This window comes from Sardina pilchardus, chromosome 11 (assembly GCF_963854185.1).
Source record: "Sardina pilchardus chromosome 11, fSarPil1.1, whole genome shotgun sequence".
NCBI classification, from domain to species: Eukaryota; Metazoa; Chordata; class Actinopteri; order Clupeiformes; family Clupeidae; genus Sardina; species Sardina pilchardus.
The window spans coordinates 19,375,801-19,402,923 of NC_085004.1; the positions used below are offsets into that span (position 1 = coordinate 19,375,801).

At 42.3% G+C, this 27,123-nt stretch overlaps 1 protein-coding gene across 2 annotated transcripts; it reads right to left on the reverse strand.

Moving 5' to 3' along the window:
• Positions 1-1,836: 1,836 nt before the first annotated feature.
• pepd (peptidase D) lies at positions 1,837-25,046 on the reverse strand. 2 transcript variants are annotated; one of them, XM_062549325.1, is made up of 15 exons: positions 24,967-25,046; positions 23,523-23,706; positions 22,140-22,267; positions 21,273-21,336; positions 16,565-16,612; positions 15,824-15,885; positions 15,111-15,155; positions 10,736-10,811; positions 10,061-10,107; positions 4,892-4,960; positions 4,441-4,518; positions 3,615-3,763; positions 3,088-3,272; positions 2,618-2,809; positions 1,837-2,371 (listed from the first exon to the last, which is right to left on the reverse strand). In XM_062549325.1, exons 1-15 carry the CDS (start codon positions 24,981-24,983, stop codon positions 2,237-2,239), a joined length of 1,479 nt encoding a protein of 492 aa, XP_062405309.1. In that variant the 5' UTR covers positions 24,984-25,046; the 3' UTR covers positions 1,837-2,236. The 2 variants fall into 2 exon arrangements, with proteins under 2 accessions (XP_062405309.1, XP_062405310.1); XM_062549326.1 differs by having other exon boundaries at positions 2,618-2,805; positions 3,084-3,272.
• Between the last annotated feature and the right edge of the window lie 2,077 nt (positions 25,047-27,123).

Here is a 27,123-nt window from a genome sequence, read left to right on the forward strand (position 1 = left end):
AACAGGTGCCATTGTATAATGCTGTTTGTTTATGTAAATGTATTTTCTTGTATGTAGGCTTCCTAGCCTCTGGAATTGGCACCCAAACAAATTTACATTAATTTACACACTTCATTGGTCTCCTTCCAGTGTAATGTAGTCATAGCAATTTAAAAAGGCCAATTCTCTCTTCTGGCACCTTAGTTTGCATAATGTATTTATTAAGTATTTAACCACCAGCTTTGATTTAATTAACCAGTGTGTACATAGCTGATATCATGTGGGTGAAACAAAGAGTGTAGAACAAAGACGAACCCTCTTCCTCTCTCTCACACACACACACAAACACATACGCCAAACTACAACCCTCCTGCTCAACACACACATCTATGGTCTGAACTAAGGTATTCCTTTCCCCATTTGCTGAGAGCCAGTCCATGTTTTGCAGTCATGATTTTTCTGGTCTCCCTGTGCAGATGGCTAAAAAGCCCAGTCCCTATCAATCCTCTGATGTGCGTACCTTCGTCTGAACCAGCAGCACCAGTCTGCGCTCGGAGCCAAAGGGAGCCCTAGGGGATGGACACAGCAGAGTCGTCTCCAGGGGTCCTGGGCAGCTACATGAAGAGGACATGCTCCCTGCAGGAGGCCTGGATTCTCAATCTCACACCTTTAAGGCACGTTTAGACTTGCTGCAGACAACGCGTTCGTGTACGCATCATGGCTGCCTCGCGTATTTTGCGGTCGTTTGGTGCGTCGGTCGTGCACGTCGTCGCAAGCGAACACGACGCGTCCGCGAGATGCAATACTGACAAGAAAGTAGGGGGCGATCATTGCCAAAAGAAAGTGACTGCAAGATGCATTATCGACATCAAAGCTGGGGGCAATCATGAGAGTAAACAATGGCACATGGCCACATCCACATCTGATATTAGGCTACTAGTCTCCCCCTGGTGAAGACCTCCAGTAAGGTGCGTAATGCTGCAGCGAGTCTGTACACAGGACACAGTAGGTCGCACACGGGCGCATACGCTTACGCTTGGTCTAACGGCAAGTATAATCCCAGCCTTACTCGCCTCCTGTGATGGCTAACACAACTACTGATGTTATATTTTTTGAAGCCTAGGAGGGAGATGTCTGGCTTGTATATGTCAGTATGATTTTACATAAAATGTTTCAAAATGTCTAGACATGGGATCATAAACAGTATTAAGGTTAAAATTATATGTAGGATTAAACTCTTGCTCTTAAACTCTCAGCTTGGTTCAGTTCAGTCTGGTTGAGTTCATTTCTCAGCATGTAGCGTTATGACTCATGAGATCCAGCTGAGTCAATTAGACCGGAATTTCATTTTCTGTTGCCAGGTCAATGAATTAGTCAAGATAATTTAATGAGAAAGGTCTTTCAATGCAGTTAAAGAAGAAGATGCCTCATCCTGAACTGGACAGTCTCAATACTAATTCAGTAATCTACAGAGATATTTATTTTATTGCATTTTGTGAAACAAACTCACTCATAGGCCTTTTCCATCAAAAGAGAACTGTCCCCGTTTTGGTTCATGCTCGAGATGGTAAACAGATTTCCACCAAAGATAAATTAGTTCAGAACCTGAAAGTTGCCGGAGCTGGCACCATTTTTTTTTTTTTTTTTGATCCGAAGTGAATTCAACATTTGACAGGTCAGTTAAGGATGCTACACCCAATGTTGATGGCGCATCCGAGGTTCCGATCAGAACTGGTGGAAATCCAGACTGTTTCACTAGATACTGAAAAACGCTCTGATTTGTTATGGAATAGTTCCCAGGGGCAGACATCACATATGGTTTACCTGGTCATCTAAGGTAAGACAACAGCTCACAGATGCTGCAGAAATAGTTTATTAATAAATGCTTAACATACTGATCAGGCTAATTAGCATATAAATTGGGTACAAAGAGAAATACATGTGAACGATACAAATCAGAGAATCATTTAATACTGTTTTTGAGCTACATACTTCAAATGTGTCTTTTTGTTGGTGCTAGATATGATGCTGTTAGAACTATTGAGCTGTAAAGAAACTCACAGTAAGAGCTGAGTGATGAACTTGCATTACAATGAAAAAATGTTTTGGCATCATTTCATTTCATTTCATTTCATGATGACAGTCACAGTATAGATATGGAAATCAAAGCCAACTTCCCTTTCAAACAAGCGTAAAATGTGAATTTGGGATGAAACCCAGGGAGCCACGGGAGAGAGAACAGTTCCAGCCTGTTTCCTCAGATGGGACTGACGGACTTGGGGTCACCTCGGGCCTCTTCCATGAACTCCTCGATCTCCTCAACGGTACGCGGGACGCAGGTGAGCAGCTCCATTCCGTTTGCGGTCACAGCAATGTCGTCCTCAATGCGCACCTGTTGGGCGAATGAAGAAGACAATGACAGGTGACTCAGACCGTCACACCATTCCTTAGAGACAAGTCACAACGTCACAAGAGCACAAGGTGACAATACCATTAATACAAAATTAAAACAAAGGAATGTTCAGGCTTCCTAAAGTGTGCTACTACATAAGTAGATTTACTGTGTGTGTGTGTGTGTGTGTGTGTGTGTGTGTGTGTTGCTTGCATTCCCAGAGTGACAGTGTGTGAGCTCTCTCACCCCTCCAAAACCACGGAAGCGAGGCAGCACGTCATTGTTGATGAAGCAGCGCTGTGCTGGGGAGGCCAGAGCCTGATCCAGCAGGTGGTTGATGAAGTAGATGCCCGGCTCCACCGTCAGGACCATGCGCTCCTGAACCAGGCGACCCATGCGCAGGCTTTTCAGGCCAGGTTCCGGGATACGCTCCACTCCCTGAAACAACATGACCCCAGGCATCACATATTGATAGCACTGTTGTGGATTTGTACACTAGTCTGCGAGACGGGGAACAAAATGAATGAGGACTGAAAGAGATAAACAAACTGCACTTGTATTTACAACAGAGTCCTACTGTTCACTATGGAGCTCAAATAAAGCTCAGCAACCATCTTTGCTATTTGAGTTCTTCTTATGTTTACAGGGGTAAGGCTTTTAACTTTCCTCAGGGCAACCTTAGAAATATAACTGGGAGGCTCCTGAATGATACTTGCCTCAGGGTAGCCACCAACATCATGGACATCAATTCCCAGCAGGTGACCAAGACCATGGGGCATGAACACAGAGCCCATGTGCTCCTTCATCATGTCGTCAACACTGCCCTTCAGGATGCCGATTTTCACCAGCTCCTCGAGATGGACACGGTCAGCCAGACGATGCATTTCAGTCCATTTAACCCCTACAAACAAACGAATAATCGGTAACACTTTACTTGAAGGTATCTACATAAGAGTGACATGACACGGTCATAATCAGACGATGCATGTCAGTGCATTTGACCCCTTCAAGCAAGTTAACCCAAATGACGCTTATCACATCTTGTCATTTCATTATGCTTTCATGGGAGAACATATTTATAGTCATTAGTAGAAGTGCTACTTCCTTTTCAAAATCACACATTTTGCAACATTTTTCATACAATTCAGAATTCAACCCACTAAGTTAATGTTCCACATCAACATCAACCGAAGAGAAAATATCTATAAAATGCCTCATAAGCTTAAGAGCTCTTCATCAATACCTGGTTTAATGGCAGCCATGACAGCCCGAGAGGACTTGAGCACAGCCTCGTAGATGGCCTTCTGGTCTGGCGTGAACTTGCCATTGGCTGGGAAAGAGCAGGTGATGTCGGAAGAGTAGCAGTAGTACTCTCCACCCATGTCAAACAGGCTGTAAAATAATAATAATAATAAAAAAACAGAAACTATTTGATTTAGCCTAATAATAATAATAAAAAAAAGTATAACATGGCAGCTTAAGTCCAGGAAAGAAGGCCTCCGAGATCTACTAGTGTGGTGTGAACACGAGCTCTCAAGAGTGCTGCTTTAAATCTCCATCAACACCCACTGGACATCGTCTCTCAGGTTCAACCACATAGCACACTCCACTGCCATCAAACACACAAACACACACTACCACACAGCAGAGAGTATAGACATCTCTGGTGGGGGAGTAGATGGAGACATCTTCTGATTTAATATTTTAAAAAGTCTAGTGGGGCTTTCATGTAAACGTACATGTCAGAAGGAACTGGATATAAAATGTATTTAAAAATAGAGAGAGAACTCATCAGCTTCATCACAAGAGCCTTAGAATGGACAGACTATGTAAGATTCATAGGAGTTTACATCTAGGTTTCCTCTTGTGATTAAAATCAGTCATGAGAGATTGGCGAACCTCTGCCCTCATAGCACCATGGAGGTGTGAAACACTGACTGAATCAATTACGCAAGTACACTTGTAAAACACACAAAACAGTTCCCATGGCCCTTTAAAAAGCTATACAATGATCTGACTGGTCTCGAAGTCACAGTTACTGAGTTTGTGTGTTTCAGCAAGATACTCACCACATGTCTCCTTCACTGATAGTCTTGTCATTGGGAGCTCCGGCATGGCCATAGTGGAGAACAGAACCGTTGTGTCCGCTGTCAAACAAACAAACAAACAAACAAACAAACAAACAAAATCTTGTAATAGATAGATAGCCTTGGCTTTATTCCATTAATAAGGAATCATGACTTAAAAAGACTACTAAGCTCAGAAGTGAATCTAAAACACTGACCACTTGGATCAAAGAATGATGATGGTGTTCTGTCTGTGTCTAGTACAACATTGGATTTCTACAGTAATCCTTACAGAGTAGCAATTAAGACGAGCCACAGTGTGGTGAATTGAAATAGAGGGTTAAAAGGTCAAACACAGAAACTACAACTTCTCAAGGTTTATCAGTGAATCCAGCAGCACATTGTGTTGTGAGGATAATTGAAAGGCAGGCCACTTCCTGGATGGAGTCTTTACCTTCCACAGATGCATGTGTAGGAGCAGTGTCGCATTCCCCCACGAGAGTAGCAGTAGTGCTGGAACAAACTGCAACACAGAAACACAGATGCACACACTGCAGTTAAGACACCTCAGGGCTCTCGTTTGAAACTTCCTGGACTGAGTGAGCGGAGGCGTCGTTTCAGTTGGCGTACCCAGTTCATTAGCAGCTCAGGGACATCATCACACCGCATATGCACAGACTCTACAAATGGGTTATGATTTGGAGAGAGTAGTTCTATCAAACAAAAACTGAGAACGAAAAATGTTAATATTATTTAAGGCCCCGGCGGCTGTTGTGTGCTAACGGAATTACATGGGAAAATGAGATAACTGGCAAATATTTCAGAAAAGAATAATCTGCACCATCGATTATCCTTTGTGTGACTGTGTGAAACCTGTACAGAATCCAGGTAGAAAAATTGGGAGCTCAAGATCTAACACAAATACACTGAGTGTGATTGAGCAAGCAAAAGAAAAGAATACATATTTAAACCCTACTAGACTAACATTACCTGGTTATGATGGATATAAACAGATCAAAACAGCTCTGAGGACATGTGAGAAATCCCTGCACATCTCTTAGTCAACCTAAGCTCTGCAGACAGCCTCACTGAAAACTCTTAACTTACTCTACACACTTAAAAAGGCACATTCTCAAACACTTGCAAAAACCTCTCCGAGCTATCCAGGGAAATTGTTGCACTCACAAATAGCTTGCAAGGAAACATGGAGATAGTTGGAGAGAGAGAAGATAGTAATAACAGTTAGACAGAATGAGTCAGTCTCACTCCTCCCTCAGTGAATGAGAGGAGGCGTCTTTCTGTGGGAAAGTGCTGGGGCTCAATTAGGCAGATAGTGAGCTGGTGAGGGTTTGCTATCTGTGCACATGTCCTCAGCCACCACGATGAAGGTGCCATCTTCAAACAGGAAATGGACTCTCATGAATATGCACAATAATGGTCTCTCGCAGATCCTCACACAAAGTTACCAATGTCCAAAACACTTGCGTCTCCATGACACCAGGACCCTCATAACACTGAAAACAGAACTGCTGAAGTTCAAATTAGGATTGGGTGAACAAACTTGTCGTAGGTGAACTTTAATGATACAACTACTGCAATAACACAGTATGGTTTAGCACAGTGCTTCTTCAAAGAAAACACTTCACTTGTATTTAAAATACAGCCTAACGCTAGAGATCTTATTTGCCAGATATAGTAAACAACTTAAAATATGCATTGCTGACCTTCAAAGGAAATCAAAATGATCAGGTCAACTTTTCAAAGGAAAAGTTTGAAAAATGAAAACTGAAGGAACTAAGAAGTGGAAACATTCATGTCTGATGTTCACCACCAAGGCCATGCTCTCCTCTGGTCTTCAGTAGCAGAGGAACAACTTCACCATTTCAGAAATATTAAAGTCAACATTTTTTAATAAATACTGATATTGGTATTTTTTAATTGCCCAAAGATTAAAGAGCACCAGACTGTTTTCCACCCATCTGCAAAACATTGATCCTTCCTGGACCTTTAGTCAGTGTCAGAAAGATCTCACTCAAATGCTGCAGATAAAAGTTCACACTGAAACTTGAAAAGGTCACAGTGAGTTTTAATTGGCAGACTTGTGCACACTTGTCATGCATGTGACCCCAGCTGAATTCTAATGAAGAATCTCAAACCAAGCTGAAGGACTGATGGTCTAATAGTTATTCATCTCTCTGTTTGGCATGTAGAAGACACTTGAGCAGTGTCTATACAGTATAGCAAATACGTTTCAGTAGCCACTTCTCACAGGCAAATGATTATAACATGGAAAGGCTTTTACATATGACAGCCTTGCTAGAACGGACAAGCACAGAGTCTTTGCAGCTCTATTTCTTTAATGAAAGCCGTTATAAAGCAAATAAGTATTAATTAAGACCTCAGACTGCTGCCTCCCTACGTCGGTGCCATGAGTGACGGTTATGTTGCCCCGACAGCAGACAGATTAACCCCAGCGCTTACACACGGCTGCCTCCCAGGACATAAATCCTCTGAAAGAAATTCAGGCTGATCTGGGAGAACAAGGCTGTCTGCCGTGTTCAGCAATTAGGGAATATTTCACCTGTCGTACGGTCAGCCGTCATCAAATTAATTATGTTAGTGTCAGAACTCCAATTCCAATTATCCAACCTCATACTCTTCAGACTTATGGAGATGGAGATGTTGATGCGTGAGTAGATGATCATGCATCTTGCATTAACTAAGACCAGATGTAAGCAGTGGAGCATGATGATGTATGTCAACACAAACAGAAAGATAAGACAGACAGCACCCACACAGGGAAACAAACATAAACACACACACATTGAGCACTCAGCTGTGCTGAGCTGAGCTACTGGTGACTTGTCCTTTCCTCAAACCCTCGGCAGGCTCCCCTTCAAACTGCTTTCATGCTGCCGCAGTGGCCTAGGCCTGTCTGTCCTGAGGGGGCCTCATAAGCACTTCCACCGGTGGCACCACTGGCACATGTGCCCGCTCTGCTGCCCCTACAGATGCCAGGCCTGGAGATGGATTTTCCACAGCTGGCCCCTGGGACATGTTTCCATCTTATTACTCTCCCAGAGAGCCTTGCTGCTGACTCTGTCTCCGACAAACATGGCCGTGCACCAGCAGCCATGCGACTTTGAGGGCAGTGTGAACGACCTTGCATTCTCCGCAGGGGCCACTCCCGTCCTGCTGCCGTGGTAACAAGCATCAGGACGAGCTTTGATTAATGCCTCTGGCCCACTCCGGCAAAACCCGGGTCCGCGCCTGCCCAGAACCGCTCTTCTGCAACCCATCTTGGACCGGCCAGCGATGGAACTAGACAGCAAATTTATCAAAGGCAGCGGCCCCAGAGCAGCAGAGAGGGGAGAGGAGCTGGACCGGAGGGGCTCTGCACCGTACACACACTTCTACCTTCACATCCACCTCTCTACAGCGTACACACACTTCTACCTTCACATCCACAGGCCTCCACCTCTCTACAGCGTACACACACTTCTACCTTCACATCCACAGGCCTCCACCTCTCTACACCGTACACACACTTCTACCTTCACATCCACAGGCCTCCACCTCTCTACACCGTACACACACTTCTACCTTCACATCCACCTCTCTACACCGTACACACACTTCTACCTTCACATCCACAGGCCTCCACCTCTCTACAGCGTACACACACTTCTACCTTCACATCCACCTCTCTACACTGTACACACACTTCTACCTTCACATCCACCTCTCTACATCATACACACACTTCTACCGTCACATCCACAGGCCTCCACCTCTCTACACCGTACACACACTTCTACCGTCACATCCACAGGCCTCCACCTCTCTACACCGTACACACACTTTTACCTTCACATCCACAGGCCTCCACCTCTCTACACCGTACACACACTTCTATCTTCACATCCACAGGCCTCCACCTCTCTGCACTGCACATACTTCTATCTTCACATCCACAGGCCTCCACCTATCTGCATCCCACTAACTTATGGAGGAAGTAAAAACTACACCCTACTACATCAAAGCAATTTAAAACATGAGCGATTACACATCTATTCCTGGAGATATCAACACGCTTCATTAAAAAGCTGAAGCTCCCACTGCAAATCCAAACAGCTAGTCAGCCATTCAGCAAACAGCAGCCATCTCACTGTTTTTAAAATGCACAACCATCTGCCTGTCCTGTCAGTGCAGCAGGTATGAGTCAATTTAACACAAGTTGTCTCACAGGGAAGATAATGTCATCTTCAGAGCCTGTTTGTGTACTGACAAACAGAGGAGTGTGTAAAGTTAGCAGAGCTCTTTTGATATGGGAAACATGGTTTGTTGGCGGAGGCGCTCATGTCACATTAGTCAAAGTTAGTTTTGAGTCATTGAATTGAAGACATTCAAGGTATTCATAACTCTAACCCGAAAACCCACCCCTATTTAGATACTGTATGAACCATTCCTGTTTGCTTCAAATTCATTTGGATTCAAATGAACATCATTTCACTCCATCATTTCAGTTAAGCTAACTTTGAATGCATACAAATCATATAATGGCAAATGTCCAGCAGCAAAGAGCAAATTTAAATAAAATAATTACTTTCCTAGTGATTGCATTTCCAGTATTACCGCACATTGCTGCTGATTCTAACTATGATCACTCCCTGGGACCTGACTCTATTCATTAAAACAGTCTGGGTTCATCCTAGCATACTATAAGATCTGGAAATGCTTGTGTGTGTGTGTGTGTGTGTGTGTGTGTGTGTGTGTGTGTGTGTGTGTGGGTGTGTTTTTTGTGTGTGTATACATGTGAGATCTGCAACAAGGTGCAGAAGTGTGTGCTCTGCATGGCGCTGATGCAGTTGAGCTGGGAGGGGCCCGTTCTTCAGCACCATGGCAGTGCCTGGGATATGGCCGCTCTCCAAGGTGCTGAAAATGGCTACTTACCTCACATTGTGTGTGTGTATGTGTGAGTGTGTGTGTGTGTGTGTGTGTGTGTGTGTGTGTGTGTGTGTGTGTGTGTGTGTGTGTGTGTGTGTGTGTGTGTTAAAGAAAAGTTATGTGACAGCAACAGTAGGCTGTCACAGTCCATTATGTAAACGTTATACATTTTATAAATGTATAATGCGTATAAACGCATGTCAAAACATACTGTCTACTGTGTGGACTTACTAGCCACCACAAAGCCCAAAGGGCAATAGCTCTGTCTGCCCTTTGACCCCTCCTGTCTGCTTCTAAAGAGAGCTGCTGTTCCTGCTCTCCGTTTGGGGAAAGGAGAGGAGAAAATCCCACTGGAACGCCACAGCTTATCTCCAGCTTTGTTTAAAGCAAAAGAAACGGATGGGAGTGAACTGCTTCAAGGCTGCTGGGCAGAATGAGTGGCAGCGTGTGTTATCAGCTGCAGCTCCAGTGTAGAACAGCTACAGGATCACACACACACTCAGAGATAGGAGAGATACTGCGCCTCTGCTAGCAGAGCTTACTGAAGAGATTATCTCACAGGCATATGGGGACAATAGGGGATACTTGTCACTGATGGCCTTTATGTAAGTGATGCTGCATTCATGTAAGATACAATTTAAAAAAAAATGTTAAACTTAAATGTAAAGGGACATACCTCTCCATTTCATATTCCTTCTGCCCAGGCCTCACACGCCTCATCACCTGCGGGGGAGAACTGGGCTCTAGTTACTCTGAACAATAGGATGATATTCTCATCATGTCAGCAACTCTGTGTTAGTGAGGCCAGTTTGGTGTGAGTCATTCCTGCTTTAGCTGTAGGCTAATGACACACACGGATATCTCACAGACACAGAGAGCACACAAAAAAGGGGAATGTTTGAGTGTGAGAGAGCGATTGGAAAATGAGGGGAAATTGTCTTCAAATTACACACTATTTTATCCATCAGATGATAAGAGTGTCATCCACTTGAGTTCACTTAACTGCTGGCTCTCTGACAGAGGTAGTTTAGAGGAAGAGAGAGAGGGAGGGAGAGAAAGAGAAAGAGAGGGAGAGAATGAATGAAAGAGTAAGAGAGAAAGGGAGAGAAACGGAGAAAGGGAGAAAGAGAGAGAGATTCACCAGAGCTTTCGATTTGTTGTTATTTATTTGCCATTCCCTGATTGGAGGCCTTAAGGGGCTGATCCACGGTTATGTGCATCCACGGGTTCATTCACTAAGTGCCACCTCCAGGGTGGCATTTCCCATTGACTGGCACGAGACAATTAATAAGCAATACAAATAATTAGTAAACACACACACACACACACACACACACACACACACACACACCTCTTTGTGGGCATCGCTAGAGATGCGGTTGGTATAACGAAGGACCTCCAGTTCCATGTCAGTCTTCAACAGACGGCTATTGGAAAGGACAAAAACAGAGCACATTAATAAGGACTATGTATCCTCCTTCAACCTTCCCAGCTGACCATGCAGTCAGTCCTCCAGTAATTTGTATGGTGGGAGCAGGCTTCACTCAGTCTCTTATGGGGTTTTTTTCAGAGTGCTTGGCCGAACTTATATGCTTACTCAGAAAAGGAAAAAAGCTGCACTTTGCATATAAACGTGTTTTATTGCACAGGCGCGTTTCGGCTTCGGCACCTTCCTCTCCTCAGCTAGGAGCTCAATGAGGAAAGCGCTAAGCCGAAACGCGTCTGTGCAATGAAAAAAAACGTTTATATGCAAAGTGCGGCCTTTTTCCTTTTCTGAGTCAGTCCTCGAGTGTCATCTGCATCTAAAGCAGTGCCAGCAACTCTCAAATCATACAACACAAAGGAAGTTCAGTTAGTTCTGAGTTAGCTATGTTATTATATAGCATGCAGTGACTTGCACTGTGTTTTCTTAGATATTGCATGAACTACTTACTACAACACACCCACCCCACCACACCGCACCGCCGTCCCTTACCCTGCCCCCTAGGTTCCCTGCTCGAAAAGACACCCTCGACACTCAACGGCCACAAAATAACATTCACGCCAAGACAGCACAGTAACATCCTCACAGGTCTGTCTAATAAAGGAGTAACAGATAAATCTTCAATCATGAATGTTCTGAGGCTGTCCACAAATAGCATCCAGCTGTGAGACCGCAACATCACTCGTGAAATTCTAATCAACACCTTTTGGGATGAATGACTCACAGTGCCTGCAGGTGCACAGAGTACAGTGAACACATGATTTCAGTCATCGCTATCTGACTGTGATGGGGGGGAAGAATCCTCCACACCCACACACACAGAGAGTGTCAAATCTCATTAGCGAAGAGCATTTCTTGTTTATTCTTGGTCAACTCCCTGTCAATATTTACTTCAACTCAATTAGCTGAATGACTCACAGACAAACAGTCAAAGTTACATTTTTAAACCTGGTAAAAAAAGTCACATCTCTCGGAGACATGAGACAATGTAACTCACTTGGTTTCAATAGGGACCCGTATTGAGCACATATACAAATATGCAGTGTTGCTGCATTTGTTTAGTGGTGGAATACTTATTTCCTCGACTTGACTTGAGAATATGTGGTGGGCTTTTGAGTTTCGCAAGAAATCTGTTTGTTCGGAATGGCCCTTGAACCCTTGTTGATAATCTTGGGTAATAGGCAAGCGAGGGAGAAGGAAATGGAAAGTTTGCAGCGGACTGAGGAGCGGCCATAATGAAACGGCTTCAAGAAGCGGTAATAAGATCCAGAGCCTAATACCAGGGGCAGCCAGGCGAGCACGAAGACCATTCCAGCTGAGCAGCCTGGAAAAGCCCTCGTCTCTGGGAGTGCACATGAAATTACACCACAAGGACGCTCTGGACACCGTTGTCTAGGCTTGGCTAACATAAAACACTCAATGCCTGGAGACTATTTTCAATGTTTTCAGTTTAATGTATAAAGACGACAATGTCCCATGGACACTAAAATTGAAAACAGTGGGCTGGTGTCTATATTTCCATGTATACACCAGTCTAACTTTACCCTGCAGTGAAGTAGATGTACAACCCACCCTTTTCTATTATATTTAATAACATGACACTGAGGGTCTCTAAGGAATGCTTGCCCTACTGGCATGAATACAATTTCTATTGAGTGGTCAGTCATGTAGTTTGGTCACTATTTAGGTTACTGAAGCCTGGCGTACAGTCATTGTTTGACATTTAGCACAAGCATTCAATATGTGCTTTAGTTCACCAAGAGATGCGCGCACAGACACACACACACGCACGCACGCACGCACGCACGCACGCACGCACGCACGCACGCACGCACGCACGCACGCACACACACAAGGCAAGAAAGTGCTATGCGACAAAATCCTAGACAAAGAAATCTAACCTATCCAACAATTTCTTCTTCAGTGGAAATCCTATTTTACAGACACTGCCTCCGATATTCTTTAGGGCGATCCCAGAGTGCCACCCCACTCAACACAGCCATCTTACAGTTTTTTACAATCACTTTGCTACTATTTTCAGAACCTTGACGTCATTTTTCACAACTCTATGGTTATGGTTATGGTTATTTAGCAGACGCCTTTGTCCAAAGCGACATACAAATAAATAACAATACAAATAAAACTCTAGACACAAAACTCACAACCAATGATCATTTTTCAAAACTCTAACCCTTTTCTCAATTGCTTGGATACAATACACATACAACTTAGATCATTTGTTCATTCAACAAAACTCACCTGTTCAATATGATACAACTTAACATCAAAGTACTACTATTTCAAAAGGCAATTCACACATTACATTTCAAATGAGCGTCTATTCATTTCCTTACAATGATCTAACTATCAATTGATACAACTGCTCAAAATGATAAGTAACTGTTGCATTACTCTTATGCAGTTGTATGGAAACACGAAACAGACACACAATCTTCCATGTTTACTGCAAATCATGAAAGTTTCAAGATACTGTAACGAGATTCACTGTCACCAATTAGCGTGGAGCATGAACCAATTAGACTACAATATCCATGGATGTAGCCTAATATTTTATATCTTTATATAAAAAAAATATATATTTTTTATATTTTATATTTTCATCAGGCTGTCTTTTCTTTTCTATTTCATAGCTAATTATTTTTACTTTAATTCAAATAAACCTATGTTGTGATTGTATTGTAGTGTTTTGCATCAATGTATTACAAACTTTGATCAATGATTCCACTGTGTCTGTAGTATTCTCTCTACTACTGCAGTACTTTTACAGAGATGTGTTTACTGTACTGTTCCTGTAGTACCATAATGAAACCTGTATCACCTATTTTGTTCTACTATATCTAATGATTGTACGAACAATGACACGATGAAACTATCGGTTGCTTGTGTGCGGGTGATCTATAGTTATGTTTCAGTGGTATTTCACAGTAAATTTGTTTTTTGAACCAATGATTGTGCAATTGCAAGATTTCTTTGAAGATGTGAATGTACAATCCAATGTTTTGAACATTAGAGGGCCTGTGTTACAAGTGATAACCGTTTTGAGTTTTGTGTCTAGAGTTTTGAAAAATTACATCAAGGTTCTGAAAATAGTAGCAAAGTGATTGTAAAAAACTGTAAAGTGACAGCGCTAACATAAAGCATCTCTCCCAAACTCCAGAGACACAACAGAGTTGCAGCATCACCCGTAGACAGCTATATTTTCCAGGAGAGGGCACAGCAGAGGACACACAGTATAAAGAGAATGTCAGATGATCTCTGCTGCGACAGACCCACACAAGCACAGAGCTCCACGACCTATTCAACCAACTCCTCTCACCCACTTCACTCCTCAAGCCCACTTCACTCAACTTCATTTTGTGTGTGTGTTTGTTTGATTTCAAACATTTCACTTCCTTTGTACTAGCTTTTGATCTCCCTCTTTCACACACACACACACACACACACACACACACACACACACACACACACACACACACACACACACACTTTAGAGGGGGTTTAATGTTTGAGGCTTTCCAAGGGGTTTAACGTCTGAGGCTTTCCTGAGCATAGTCAGTCACTGAAACTCATCCTCCTCTAATGCGCTACCAGGTCCATTTAAAGCCTGTGTACAGTAGAATTGCCCTCCTACAGTAGTCTATAAAACTTCAAAATCCCATCGTGACTTGTTGAATGAATACAGAAGGTGACAGTAAAATAAACTTTTTTATATCAAGCATTTGTAAATACCGTATGTGAAATGCGATCCACATAGAAACAAGCACTACTGTGAATGAGGCCCCATAAACTAGCAGCAATGCAATACACGCACACACAAATCTTTCTTTTGATGCATCAAATAGCATTCATTTATTTAATGCATTTGATCTTAAATGAAAGCATCCAAAGGATATAAATGAGCTACAAATTGGTGAATAATGAATGGCTACTTTGTCGATTCTTTTGAGGAAACGTTATCTGCCAGTCAATTATGTTTTACCAAAAACAAAGGAAAATGTTAGTATCAGACTTGCTAAATTATTTAGATCCTTATGGGAACACCATCAGCATTCAACATGCCCATGTCTCTAATGCACTCAGGTTCAAATTTACACATTTGCGATGAATCCAAAAACAGTCAAATAACCCAGAAAACATCTACAGTAAATATTGCAGTACACAGAGCATGGTACATAAAACGGCTCATCTGTTGTCATTTTCATGAATACAAATGCCTACTTACCATTCCACAATTACAGGGTGCATGATGGTGTTGTTCACTGTGAATCTGAAAATGTTAAAATGTATATGTAAAAACAATGTAACATAATAAGGAAACTTCACTCCACACATTTTAAACATAGCATCTACAACTCCTTCTGTTAGTGTTTAAATTCAGTCAGCATAGCACATAAAAGGTCAAACAGGGCCACACTACTACGTGTAGTTACAGAGAAGGTTGATGCTTTCTTATATCATGGAAAGGAAGGCCTCTCTAAGGCCCAGAATTGTCTTTTCTTAAATTTGATCTTAAAGAGGAACTATGCCGGTTTGGCGATTTCTTTGCCGTCTTCTCGTTTTACGCTTGCCGGTTTCTCTGCAGAGCTTCCCCTGCAGCTTTAGCGTATATATTTGACATCACTACTCAATCGGTCAGTCTGCCTTTTCATGAGAATGATCGTTTAAAGAGCTGCAAAACTCTCTGTCAGTGGCACCGGCCTGGAGGCACAAATTTGCAAGCATGTTTTTTTCCGCTCACAGGCGCTAGGGGGGAGGCGAGACAGTCATCCTACAGTGGATAACGTTCTTTCTGCTACATAACAACCAGAAACAAAATGATTTACAAACACATTCTACAGTTTAGCATTCACAGCAGAGCTGCTAATATGAGTGGGAATGAGCCTGCAGAACAATAGATGATTAGACTAATGAATATTTGATGCTACTCAAACCTACTGGCTGATTCCTTCAAAGGAGGCTTCGCGACAGGTACTCCCACTGTCAGTATTCACACCACGCTGCAGAAGAAGAACGAAAGGAAACAGAGAAAAACAAGAACATTTCAGATATGGCTTTCAAGTCCTTCATGATGCTCATCCACTGAAAGAATACAGAGACACAAAACGGATAGCTGTCTGTCTACATAGGATGCCAAATGAACTTCATTTCGATTTGTGACAACAAACCCAGTGAGGCTTGTCAAGCAAAACAACAGAGGCGCTGGTGTCAGAGAATGACTGTTTCATCGCTAAAGCTGCCCAATCATGCGGCGAAGAGGTGTCTGTGCATGCTCTACAGTACATCACACAGTGCAAGCGCACACACATGGAATATGCAACCACTTTAAGATCCACTTGATTTTGAAAAGTTTCAGAAATATTGAAATATGAGACACGGATAATGTGAAACATGAATAGAAGATAAATGTATTTCAACAAGCCTTTATAATCTCATCCTCCCTAGGTTTTTAACAACACACAAATCAACACATGATGCTTAATCTTATTTTGTAAATCTATTGGATTAAATGTGTTAGATGGAGAGTAACAGAGTGACTGTGTTGGTTATAGCGTTTGTGAGTTTTTGAAAGTGTGCTCACATCATCTCATGCCCTCAGTTTATTTCCTTGATCAAAGCTACAGCAGTTAAAACACTGCTCCAAAACACTGAGGGATGCCCCTACAACCATGAACCTACCAGAGTAAGGAGGACCGCTGGATTCCGCTTGGCCAGGACATCAGCAATCTGTGGAGCAGAGCAGAGCAGAGCAGAGCAGAGCTGATGAGAGATCAGAGAGGACAGACATGGAGCATCAGGGAAGCTCTGAATGAAGCCATTATGGACACACACATAACTCAAAAAATTAAATCAAACCAATCAGGCTCAGAATTCAAAATCCCCTTTAGAATACCTCCATCTCCTGTCCCAGCTATCCATCTAAACATTTCTGCTGGATGTCTCTAACAGCTTTATGGCAGACAAACTATGGGTTCTATTTTGGCGGTCAGAAACCGATGGTCAAAGGTGTAAAGTTTGCAGACATTAAAAGCGTGGCCAGTCCACATTCACTAATTCAGTAGCTCGACTATGGGCTCAAACGTCGGCGCTTGGCGCAAAAGGGTGGTTCTTATGTTTGTTAATCAGTCATGGGTGCGTTTTGCGTGTAACATCCTTTAACCAATGAGAATGACATCCACACCTTCTGCCACACCCCTGGGCGCGAGATTTAATAGAAGTGGAGTGCAAGGCACAAATCACGCCACAGACTGGATGTAAGATCAGAATAAACATTGCACCACGTTTCTGATCGCCAAAATAGAGCCCTATGACAGTTACTTTTTTCATATCGTAAACTGGAAATCAGGGTGAAGAGGTTATGGCTGTTTCCCCTCACTTTCTAAGCCATGCCTCACACTGTAATGAATGAGAGAGGAAGGGTCAGACATGAAAGCAAATGTCAAATTCATTTTCATTTCAAAGTATCTGCACTGCTTTTGAACATTTCAAATGGAAACCCGGTTGGAACAGATTGAAAGGGTCTATAAAAGCCATGACACTTTACCCTCATTCAGAGAGGCAACATATTAGGAGCAGGATATTCATATTTTGATGCACTCTCATAGTTTCTGTACGTCCTAATGAGTTCTGATCCATCACTTTGAAAATAAAAATGATGTTTAAAGAAGGGTTCTCTAGGCAGAGCATGTAGCACACCACCACACAGACCTCAGTGCTCACGAGGACCCAGATCCAAACCCATCTTACTAGACACAGCTAAATGGGGGTCGCTGAGACACAAGCGGCTGCAGCGGCTGACAAAAAGACAAATAAGCAAAAAATACTAAAGAGAAAATAAATAGATGCTATCTATCTACACCTCCAAACTAATTTACAAAATACCGGTAAGCATGTGAAGTGAAGATGTACATGGAGTTATTTCCTTGAGATGTGAAAACACCAAGAGATCAATTTGTGTCATACCATATATGAATGCAGCATTCATGCTCCTTTCGGGAAATGATTTAATCTCACTTATCCAAAAGAGGCATGAAAGGTTATGAAAATCGGCCGCATGAGTGAAAATGAACAAACTAGAACTCCCCCACCATTTCTCACAGAAATTGCATGGGGACAAGAGAGACCTGCTGACTTTTAGGGATGCTCACTGGCATTCACCATTTATGAGGCGATCTGAGGATGTTTCTCTGGTGAATGAGCACGTGAGTCAGATTCAAGGGCAACCTGACAGCACGGGTCACCAGCACCGGTCCCAGATCCAATCACACAGGTGATGCCTTTGACCACACGCCCAGCATGAGGAAGGAACCGGCTAACGGTCGTGTTTCCCTGGATACTGGCCTACAGTACGCATTACTTCTTCAAAGAGGGCAAAAAGGGCACTGGAGTTGCATCACTCCCATTCTATTGCACCATGATCACACAAAGGAAAAGTTCCTTTGATGCTGAGGATAGAAAGGTCTTATCTGGATGCATCCCTGTGTAACACACCATGCATGTATCCACAAGCTCATAAACTAGTCATCTCAGTGTGGCCCTGGTTTGAAAAATAGGACAAACAGGGCAAAGGAGTTGCATCACTCCCATTCTGTTCCTCACCACAATATTTCAAAGCATTTTGACACTGATGCTTTGATGCTGAGGACAGAGAGGTCTTATTATGGATGCATATTGCATACATCTATAACACACAATGCATCTATCTATCCATGCTGGTAAACTCAGCCTTGGTTTGATAACGGATTCCCCTTCAGAATATATTCACCCACTGATTCAAAATAATTCAGCTACATTACAATAACAATGTATTAATGCATTGCCATGGCACAACACTGCCTAATGCAGGCAGCACCAAGAGCAGATCTGGAGGTGTTCTAATGCACTAAACTGGACCCATGCCAGTCTGAACATAACATCTGCATCCAGGTGCCAATCATGTATCATCCTGGGATCAGGAAGATTAGTGTGGACCCAGAGAACAGCGAGACCAGCAAGCTATTCACTCACTGTACTGTATGTGTGTTTCTTAAACAGCAAACTTGCCTGTGTGAGGATTTTTTCCAAGCTAATTCCACATTCAACACACACATTTACACAAGCATTCCCAAGCCCATAGGCCATTCATTAACCATTATTTATACAGACTGTTAAATACTGAAGAGCAAGGATCGAGAAAATCTCTGTAATTAAACAGACGGATGAGGGCACAGAACAGAACCTATACTACAAAATATGAAAGATACAATAATTTCAAACACAAGAGCAAAAAGTACTGTGCAGCACTGTGCAGTTAGTTCTGGTTTTATGCTATTGCCCATGACAGTTCTATGCCAAGTGAAAATATGCATGCTGTACACTAGGGGTGTAAATATTAATCGATTTGCATCGATGCATCGATTCTACAGCCGACGATTCAATGCATCGATACGTCCGCAAGATAATCGATTAATGTATTTATTTTAGTATTTTTCCGTCTGTTTATTTTCAGCATATGCTCCTATGCGTAGCCTACTACCTGCTCCTAATCTGCGGGTAGCGCTATCCTCATTATTGTCTTCTACTTTATAGCCTAGTAGGGGTTTAAAATTGGCACCCTCTGCCACTTGCCAAATGTGAGTGAAAATCTGCATTGGCGAGTAGAATTAAAAGGTCATTCGCGGGTTGTTGACATACATGCTTCACTGTAAACGTTCAGCACCGCAACAAAGCGTTTATAGGCTGCGAATTTTGTCATCATCGCATAAGTTGGTGGACTACGTTTTGCATTTAGTGACCCTCACTGTTAGGCCTACCATAGCTTCACTGATGCACACGTTTTTTCCCTGTGGAAAACAGCTGATGGATTCGTCAGATCAAGTGAGCACGCTAACAGTGACGTTAGTCATTCATTATTATACGCAATGACATTTGGCCAATGCATTCTAGAGACCTTTTAGTTACTGTGTCGTTTTACAAGTTAGGCTACGTGTTCTGAACATTTCTGTGTTCTGAGTAGCAGGTGTTATTTAATAACAGTTATTAGGACGAAGTGGAATTGGAGAAACGAGTGTCCAAACGAATCAATTTAAAGTTTTGGGGAAACGTTTATCCCTTTAGTTGAACATGCTTCAGATTATGATTTGTGTTAGTTTCCCATACTGTCTTGGCTGAGCATGTTCCTCAGATTCAAAAAGTCCTCCAGTTGTGGACTGATTTATTTTGAACAGTGACAACTATCATAGCCCGTACCGCTACGACACGGCCAGGAAATCTTTCAAACTTCAGAACGTTTTCGCAAGTTCACGTCACCCTTAAGAGTGTACCGTCACACCGGTGTGTTTGGAGTGTTGGAAAATTAACATTCTAAAGAATGTCTGGGTTCATTGAATTCAACATAGAATTTTAGAATGTTGAATTGTTGCGGAATGGAATCTTGTGTTAGAATGTTCAAAACCCACCCTTTTAAAGGTTAAAGTGACAGACACCTATTTAATCTCACATCGCCAATACAGTGAAGGCTGCCTATGACTTAAATTACCTAAAGTTAAACGTTTAGCTAATTAATCTTCTAATATTGATTACACACAAAATGCATATGCAATAGAATAGGCTACTGTTTCTGTATTCTCAATAAAAAGGCAAATTATTTCTATTTTTCTAGATTTTTTAAACTTAATAGATATCATGTAAAAATTGAATCGAATCGAATCGAATCGTATCGGTGGGAATTCTAAATAATCGAAAAGAATCGAATCGCTGACCTAGGAAATCGATATCGAATCGAATCGGCATGAAGGCTCCGATTTACACCCCTACTGTACACCGTATGAAACAGGAAAAGAAATTACCTAGGTCGCAGTGGCTGGCCTTTGTTTCTGAGTCATGCTTAATGTTGTCTAACATCAGTTAGGCTGTCAGTGGTTCATTCCCTTTCCTTTAAAAACAGGTTAAGCAGGGAGGGCTGATGGACTTTTATCTCAATGCTGCTAATTAGCGGTTAGCGGCAACACTGTGACAGGAATAAATGGCCATCCAGTAATAGCATGCTAATGCACACTCATAAGGCTTTGACAAGCGCCGGAAAAAAAATCAGGATTTCATGAGATGAAAATGGCTCAATTCAACCCACTCAACCAAACACCATGTACTGTTTAAAATGATCTAAGGCCAATGCTAACACATATAGCGACCGTGTTGGAGTTCCCTAGGTCCCCAAATGAAAATAGATGCGGTGGCTGAAACTCATCATTCACTGACGTTTATGTCCTGTCCCTTCCCGTCCATCTCAACCCCACTCCAACACCTCTTCCAGTTTATAGCATTTTTTTCAAAATGATACTTTGGAGAGGAGTTAGAGCTCAGAGCTGAGGCTACAGTCACACTTTAAAGAACAATCTCCCATACTTACATCACAGGTGAAGTGCACTTCATCAACATCGTACTTGTCCTTGTAGTGTTCCCTCGGATGGATCCTGTCAACATACATCAGAGAGGCATGTTCTGGAGGGAGCGTTTAAACTGCATCAAAACTGCATCTGTTTAGTGAGCTTGCCTTTCGGGCCTATGGAGCATTTTGTGAATCTAAAAGACTACACTAGTAGTTGTAGTACTACTAGAAAAGATTACCACAGCACTATCACATAATATGCTGTTTTTTTCACTCACACGGCTTGAACACGACATATGGTCTCAGCTGATCTCTATAATTTCCAACTGTTCCTACCCGAACACTGAGTGCCACTCAGACAATGGCAGAAGTGCCATTTGCCATGTTATGAGGCTATGTGCCATCAAAATGATTTTGGAAACGTTATGTTAGGATATAAAAGGGTGCACTTCTCCTGCACTCTGAGCAGGTCTTATCACTTGTAAAATAACCATAGGAGGTTGCTGTTCAGGTAGGAACACTGACTATAATGACTACTTTGGAATATTATTTCAAAGCTCCGCTGATAAAACCATTACCCTGAAGAAAAAAAAGCATTAAGCACAGCAATACTCCAGCTTTCATGAGGGCCTCAAAATCAAAATATTACATTATGAACCCTGTTCTTAACTAAGATTTTTTCAGGGTTCAGGAAAATTGTGTGAAACATCTGGAGGTTTTAAATAACTTAGCAAATTAAATAACTTAGCAAATTAAAATAATAAGAACAGTGCAAAAGCCACTCAGTATTGTCATTTATACATCCAGTCATTTCAAAAGAATAATACATGGAAGCGAGAGAGATCCCTGTTCCCTCAACTGCAGAGCGGATCAGAAGAGAAGACTCACTCTCCCATCCAGGTGGCATAGCTGTCGGGCAGCTTAGGGACGAAGAGCAGAGATTTCCCAGACTCCACTTGGATGGCTCCAAAGCAGTCGGCCTCGGTCACCCCAAAAGCCCAGTGGAAGAAGGACTCCTGCAGACCAGAGCAGCACACAGACAGTCAGAACTCAACACGACTCCAGAGCTGAGAGCGGGTCTCCATGTCAGATCCCACAGGAAGGTCCTCAGAGCTGCTTCCATACGTTTGTTCACCACATGTGACGTTTCGGGGCACAATGTCCCAAACGTCACATGTGGTGAATAAAAAGAAAAAAGAATATTTGAACTTTAGTGTGCGGATTTTTCTGTCCTTTTTACTGTTGCTTTTTGAGTCCAGCACCTACTTTTTTAAATATTCAGATGTGCGCACCCGCTTCTACACATGTTCAAATTGACACCCAACAGTGCCTTACACTCACACCCACAAGAAAGCACAATGGCTATATTCTATTCATCCATGCAACAATTTCCACTGAATATGGTCTTTTTTTTTTTTTTCCAACAGTCTCTGAATGTTTTCACACCAAATTTAGGGTTAGGGCTGCAGAGCTTTAAGAGCTGGCCTCAAGGAGATGAGACTGAGAGCATTATTAGTGTGAATGGAAATTCAATGGAAAAAAACGGCAACGAAAACAGTCTGGTGCAGTCTGGTGTGGCCTTATGTGAGAAAAAGGTTTTAGGCTAGAAACCCAGTAACATCTCATAGAGCACCTTCAATGTTTAATGAGAGAGTATGCAGCAAGACAGACTATCTATCTTTGAGGAGGGAGTGCCTGATCTGTTATGGACGAAACCCTGGCCTGTGTAGCAGAGGGTTGATGTGCTTTGAATCAGAGTCAAAGCACATCAGTGTCTCTGCATGGGAGAAAGAGTATGTATTTCACCCCCCAGTGAAACAACAGTCAAGGAAACATTCATCTATGTGAACTTCAAAAATACTCTGTGGCACATCATAAATACTTCTCAATAAGACTGAATATATGCTTAATTTGACAATCTCTCCAGTCAAGTATCCAAAGTGAGTTCAATACAATAGCAGTGTTACCAAGGGACACAAATAAAGTGATCCGCTGGACCTTCTTTGCAGATGCAAAGCCTGTTATTGTGAAACAATTCTGGACATGAGATGATATCACTTACAGTTTGAACAACTGACCAATGTCTAGACTGATGAGTTATCACCCCCCGTGGCCATAAAATAAACTACTTGTTACAATCTAATATACTTCCCAAGCATTTCTGTGCTATCTTCTGAAATATGATTACTTGATGTTAATGTGACCGCACTGTATTGAGAGACACAACACGTATATAAACGGACTATGATGCTTTAATGTTGTGTCACCTACCTGTCTGAAGACGTCGTCGGTGTCTGTGCAATATCTCTGCTTCTGTTCTCCTCCCTGCAGCAGCACCACGGACTTGGGCTGCACTCCATCGGCGGCCTTCAGGGCCTTGCAGAGGCGTCGGCGGTTCTCTGCAAACAGGGCAGCAGACACCCTCAGAGTGTCCTTGCCCAGCCAGAAGACTGCTCTGTAGACACAAGGCACACAGTGGGACACAAGGGTCACTCAGTGGGCTAGCTTCATGGTTACCATTAGCTTATGGTAGTAGAATGGCACTGAAAAAGTTGATGATGAAAACAAGGAGCCTGCACACCTTGATAAGATTGTGCGATAGGTGCAGCAATTTCACAAAACAACTTAAGATAAATAAAAACCTATTTATTCTATTTTAGGATTATAGATTAAGTAGTTGTCAGTAGTTAATAGTCAGGAAAAAGCTAGAGTAATTTATTTGCTTAAAATAACATGGCATCATCACATTGTGTTGTTGAAACTACTTCCTCTTGTGAATACTGACTTCCTCTTTATCTCCATCATGTTCTCAACTCATGACAGTACCTTATGACACTGAGGGTCAGCAACTTTTCTAAAAGCCACTACAACATTTGCGGTTTATCAATTACCCGAGTTGCGATTGTGTGATTCAGACAGCTCTAAAAGCTAAAACAACAAATTGCCAGTGGTTTGTTTGAGCAAAAATCCAAAAGACCACCATCTTCTAAGGCAAGGTTATGAAAATGTGCAGATAAAGTAGTATCATAGTCTCTGATCTGAGATAAGGTGACAAAGTACAATGATCTGCAGTTAACTGCAATGACCTGTGATCAAAGGGTACCTCAGCACACCCTGTACTACTTGCATTTTATTATCCAGAGCATTCAAATCTAAACTGTGCAGCCAGTAATTGATAGTTTGACAGATAGATTGTCTGGTCCAAACCGCAAAAGAGTCTAGATACTGGCGGTAGGAGACTCTAAAATAATGCATTGTAGGCTATAACCAAATCGCATTAAAAAAAAAAAAGCAATCAAATGCATTCCACTGTCTAATGGACAAAAACACTAACCTTATCATCTGACAACGCGTTAACTTGAGATGACTTGCAGATAAGACAACTACTAACTCATTCACTAATGCATTTATAAAACGGACGGTAGCCTACGTTTCCTCGTGGAAAAAGTAACGTTTGCCCTATCCATGGTTCTATTTAATCACAAGTATCACCAAATAAGTTTTGAAACTCAGCGTTGCTGCTTTGGTAGTAGACAAGCTGCATGCATTCGCAGCTGTAGGTAACCAACACGAGACGATATTTAATTCCCTTCTAATCTACGTTCTTAAGTGAAAAATATAGCACGACGCACAGTCATACCAATCCATTATCATTCAAACAATATGTTTGTGAATACACGCAGACAGTTTTAGGAGGAGAAACATGACACCTCACCTCTGACTCGCGGCCATCTTAAATGTGTTGACTGAGTCATGTGATAGTTGAATCAGCTGACCAGCGTCAATTGATTCACTGGCTTTTTCTCAAATGCGAATATTGAGGACATAATTCCTGAAACTGCAGAGTCAAGTCCGACAAAAACGAGACGAGGATTCTTTTTGGCATTTAATTTAACGAGTGCAAATTAAAAGGGAAGTAGAGTTCTATGCTCCGCATTTTCTCACGCTTCCATGCTTCTAAAAGCCTTTTTACACAACGGTATAGTTCAAATAAGTTGTCTAAGTGACCTGCTGATACTTCATTCAGGCTAGCCTACTTGTCAATAAGTCAATGTTTACTTTTACATATAGTGAACTGCTTTAGGTTAGAAATTCTCCATAAATCTGCGCACAGGATTGTGGGTGTCCCGCGTACGCTGAGGAAACACACTTGCTCATAATGTTTTTCTGCCCCCACTCTGCGATAAATGTGGCACAAATGTAACGCCATAGTAGGCTGGATCCTTTGTTGTTCAGTGTTTACAATAAAACTGCAGACGTTAAAATGTGAAATAGGCTAGCTCAAGGGCAGGGTGCAACAAGTCAGTTTAATCTTGCTGAATGGTCCAATGCTGCTGCAAGGCACACTGTGACATAATAGGCCTATGGGAACACCACTGCACATTTATTTTACTTGAGAAAAAGCCAAAGACGGAACAATCTTGCCTATTGATATATGTTTGTCTATCTGATTGAGACATAGCTTTATTAGGCCTATATCTTTACTAGGCAAGGCTACATGCAGCAAGATCTTTGATTTGATACCACACCTTTCCAATAGACTAAATACTTCTCCCCTCAATCAGACCGTGACCATGTTTGAAAATGTGCTTTGTCAACCTGTTTCAGAATTTTTTGACATAGCATGAAAGTAGAGGAAAAACAGAGCTTCCTGTGCTTGTAGATTTTATTATTATTATTAATAGAGATGGAGATTTCTGATGAGTTAATGTGTCTATCATTAAAAATGAAAAAAAAAAAAGAATCAAGTCAGAGTAGCTAAATGTGTCTCTCAAAACTGAGTTAAAGCCCTACCATCATCTCGAAGTTGTTAAGGCTGCATCCTCAGATTTCCCCTTAGGTCCCTGACCCTGAGGATATAGCACATAGATATAAACACATGAAATGCACAAGTGGTTTATACAGAGAAAACACAGCATCGCATTTTCACATTATATTGGTCTATTTATCATCAGTGAGGAACATTTTGTCCCTGCCTGTTGCATGACTGTATGAATCATGTAGCAGTGACAATTTGTCCCAGTCCCTTCATGTGAATGTGCTGCTGGACCGTATAAGCCCCAGTGGTTGAAGAGTCTGCACTCAGCCACGAGGAGGAAATGGACTGAGCGCTCTGTCTGACCCAGGAGTGCTTTTAACATCGCTTCATGCGAATCTTGGCCACCCCTTTCATCAGCGACGAGAGCCTCTGAGAAAGCTGCAGCGCCACCTGGGAGCTGCTGAAATGCTGAATTCTGAGCCCAGCAGGTCATCGCTGAGCCAGGCTGGGCTGAGACAAGCTCCCAGGACACAGAAAGCACCAGCAGAATCCTCTGAGGTTCTCAGGTTGTGTTTTGAAGTGATACACAGCACAATAGATAAAAGTGGAAGGCACTGAGGTCACCTGGGCAGATATTTATGGTCCTTTCATTTTTACTTTCATTTCTTTTTTTTTTCTTTTTTTCTATGTTCCACCATGTGGCAAAGAGAGCTTGAGCTGTGCATCAGATAAAACCAGCCTAGTCAACTTCAAGTTTAAACTCCTCCAAGAAAAAGTGAGACCATCACGTTGTCTCCAACTACTTAATATTCTCTCAAGAGAACCTGCTCCCTCTGATCAGAAGGAATGGGATGAGGAGACAGGCAGATCTGGCAGCAGGATAGATGGATGGGTGGCGGTGGAAGGAACTCCTCTCAGGAGCCCACAAGGGTGGAACCGCTGCTCTTCAGGCCCTACACTGCCTTTAAAACACTTCGGCAACTTGCTGATAACACACGAGGCAGCTAGAAGATTTCCGCATGACTTCAAAAGGGATCACTGAGATGTACAGGAGTTCATCAACACTTTAACTGCATGTCATTTAATGAAGTATCCAGGAGTTGTGGCATAAAA

What these genes read in the sequence shown, in the direction of transcription:
- pepd (XM_062549325.1), bottom strand. An exon ending in CATGGCTGCCATTAAACCAG is followed by an intron (nt 3,273 to 3,614) that starts GTATTGATGAAG and finishes GTTTGTTTGTAG; the next exon opens with GGGTTAAATGGACTGAAATG. An exon ending in ATGTTGGTGGCTACCCTGAG is followed by an intron (nt 2,810 to 3,087) that starts GCAAGTATCATT and finishes ATGTTGTTTCAG; the next exon opens with GGAGTGGAGCGTATCCCGGA.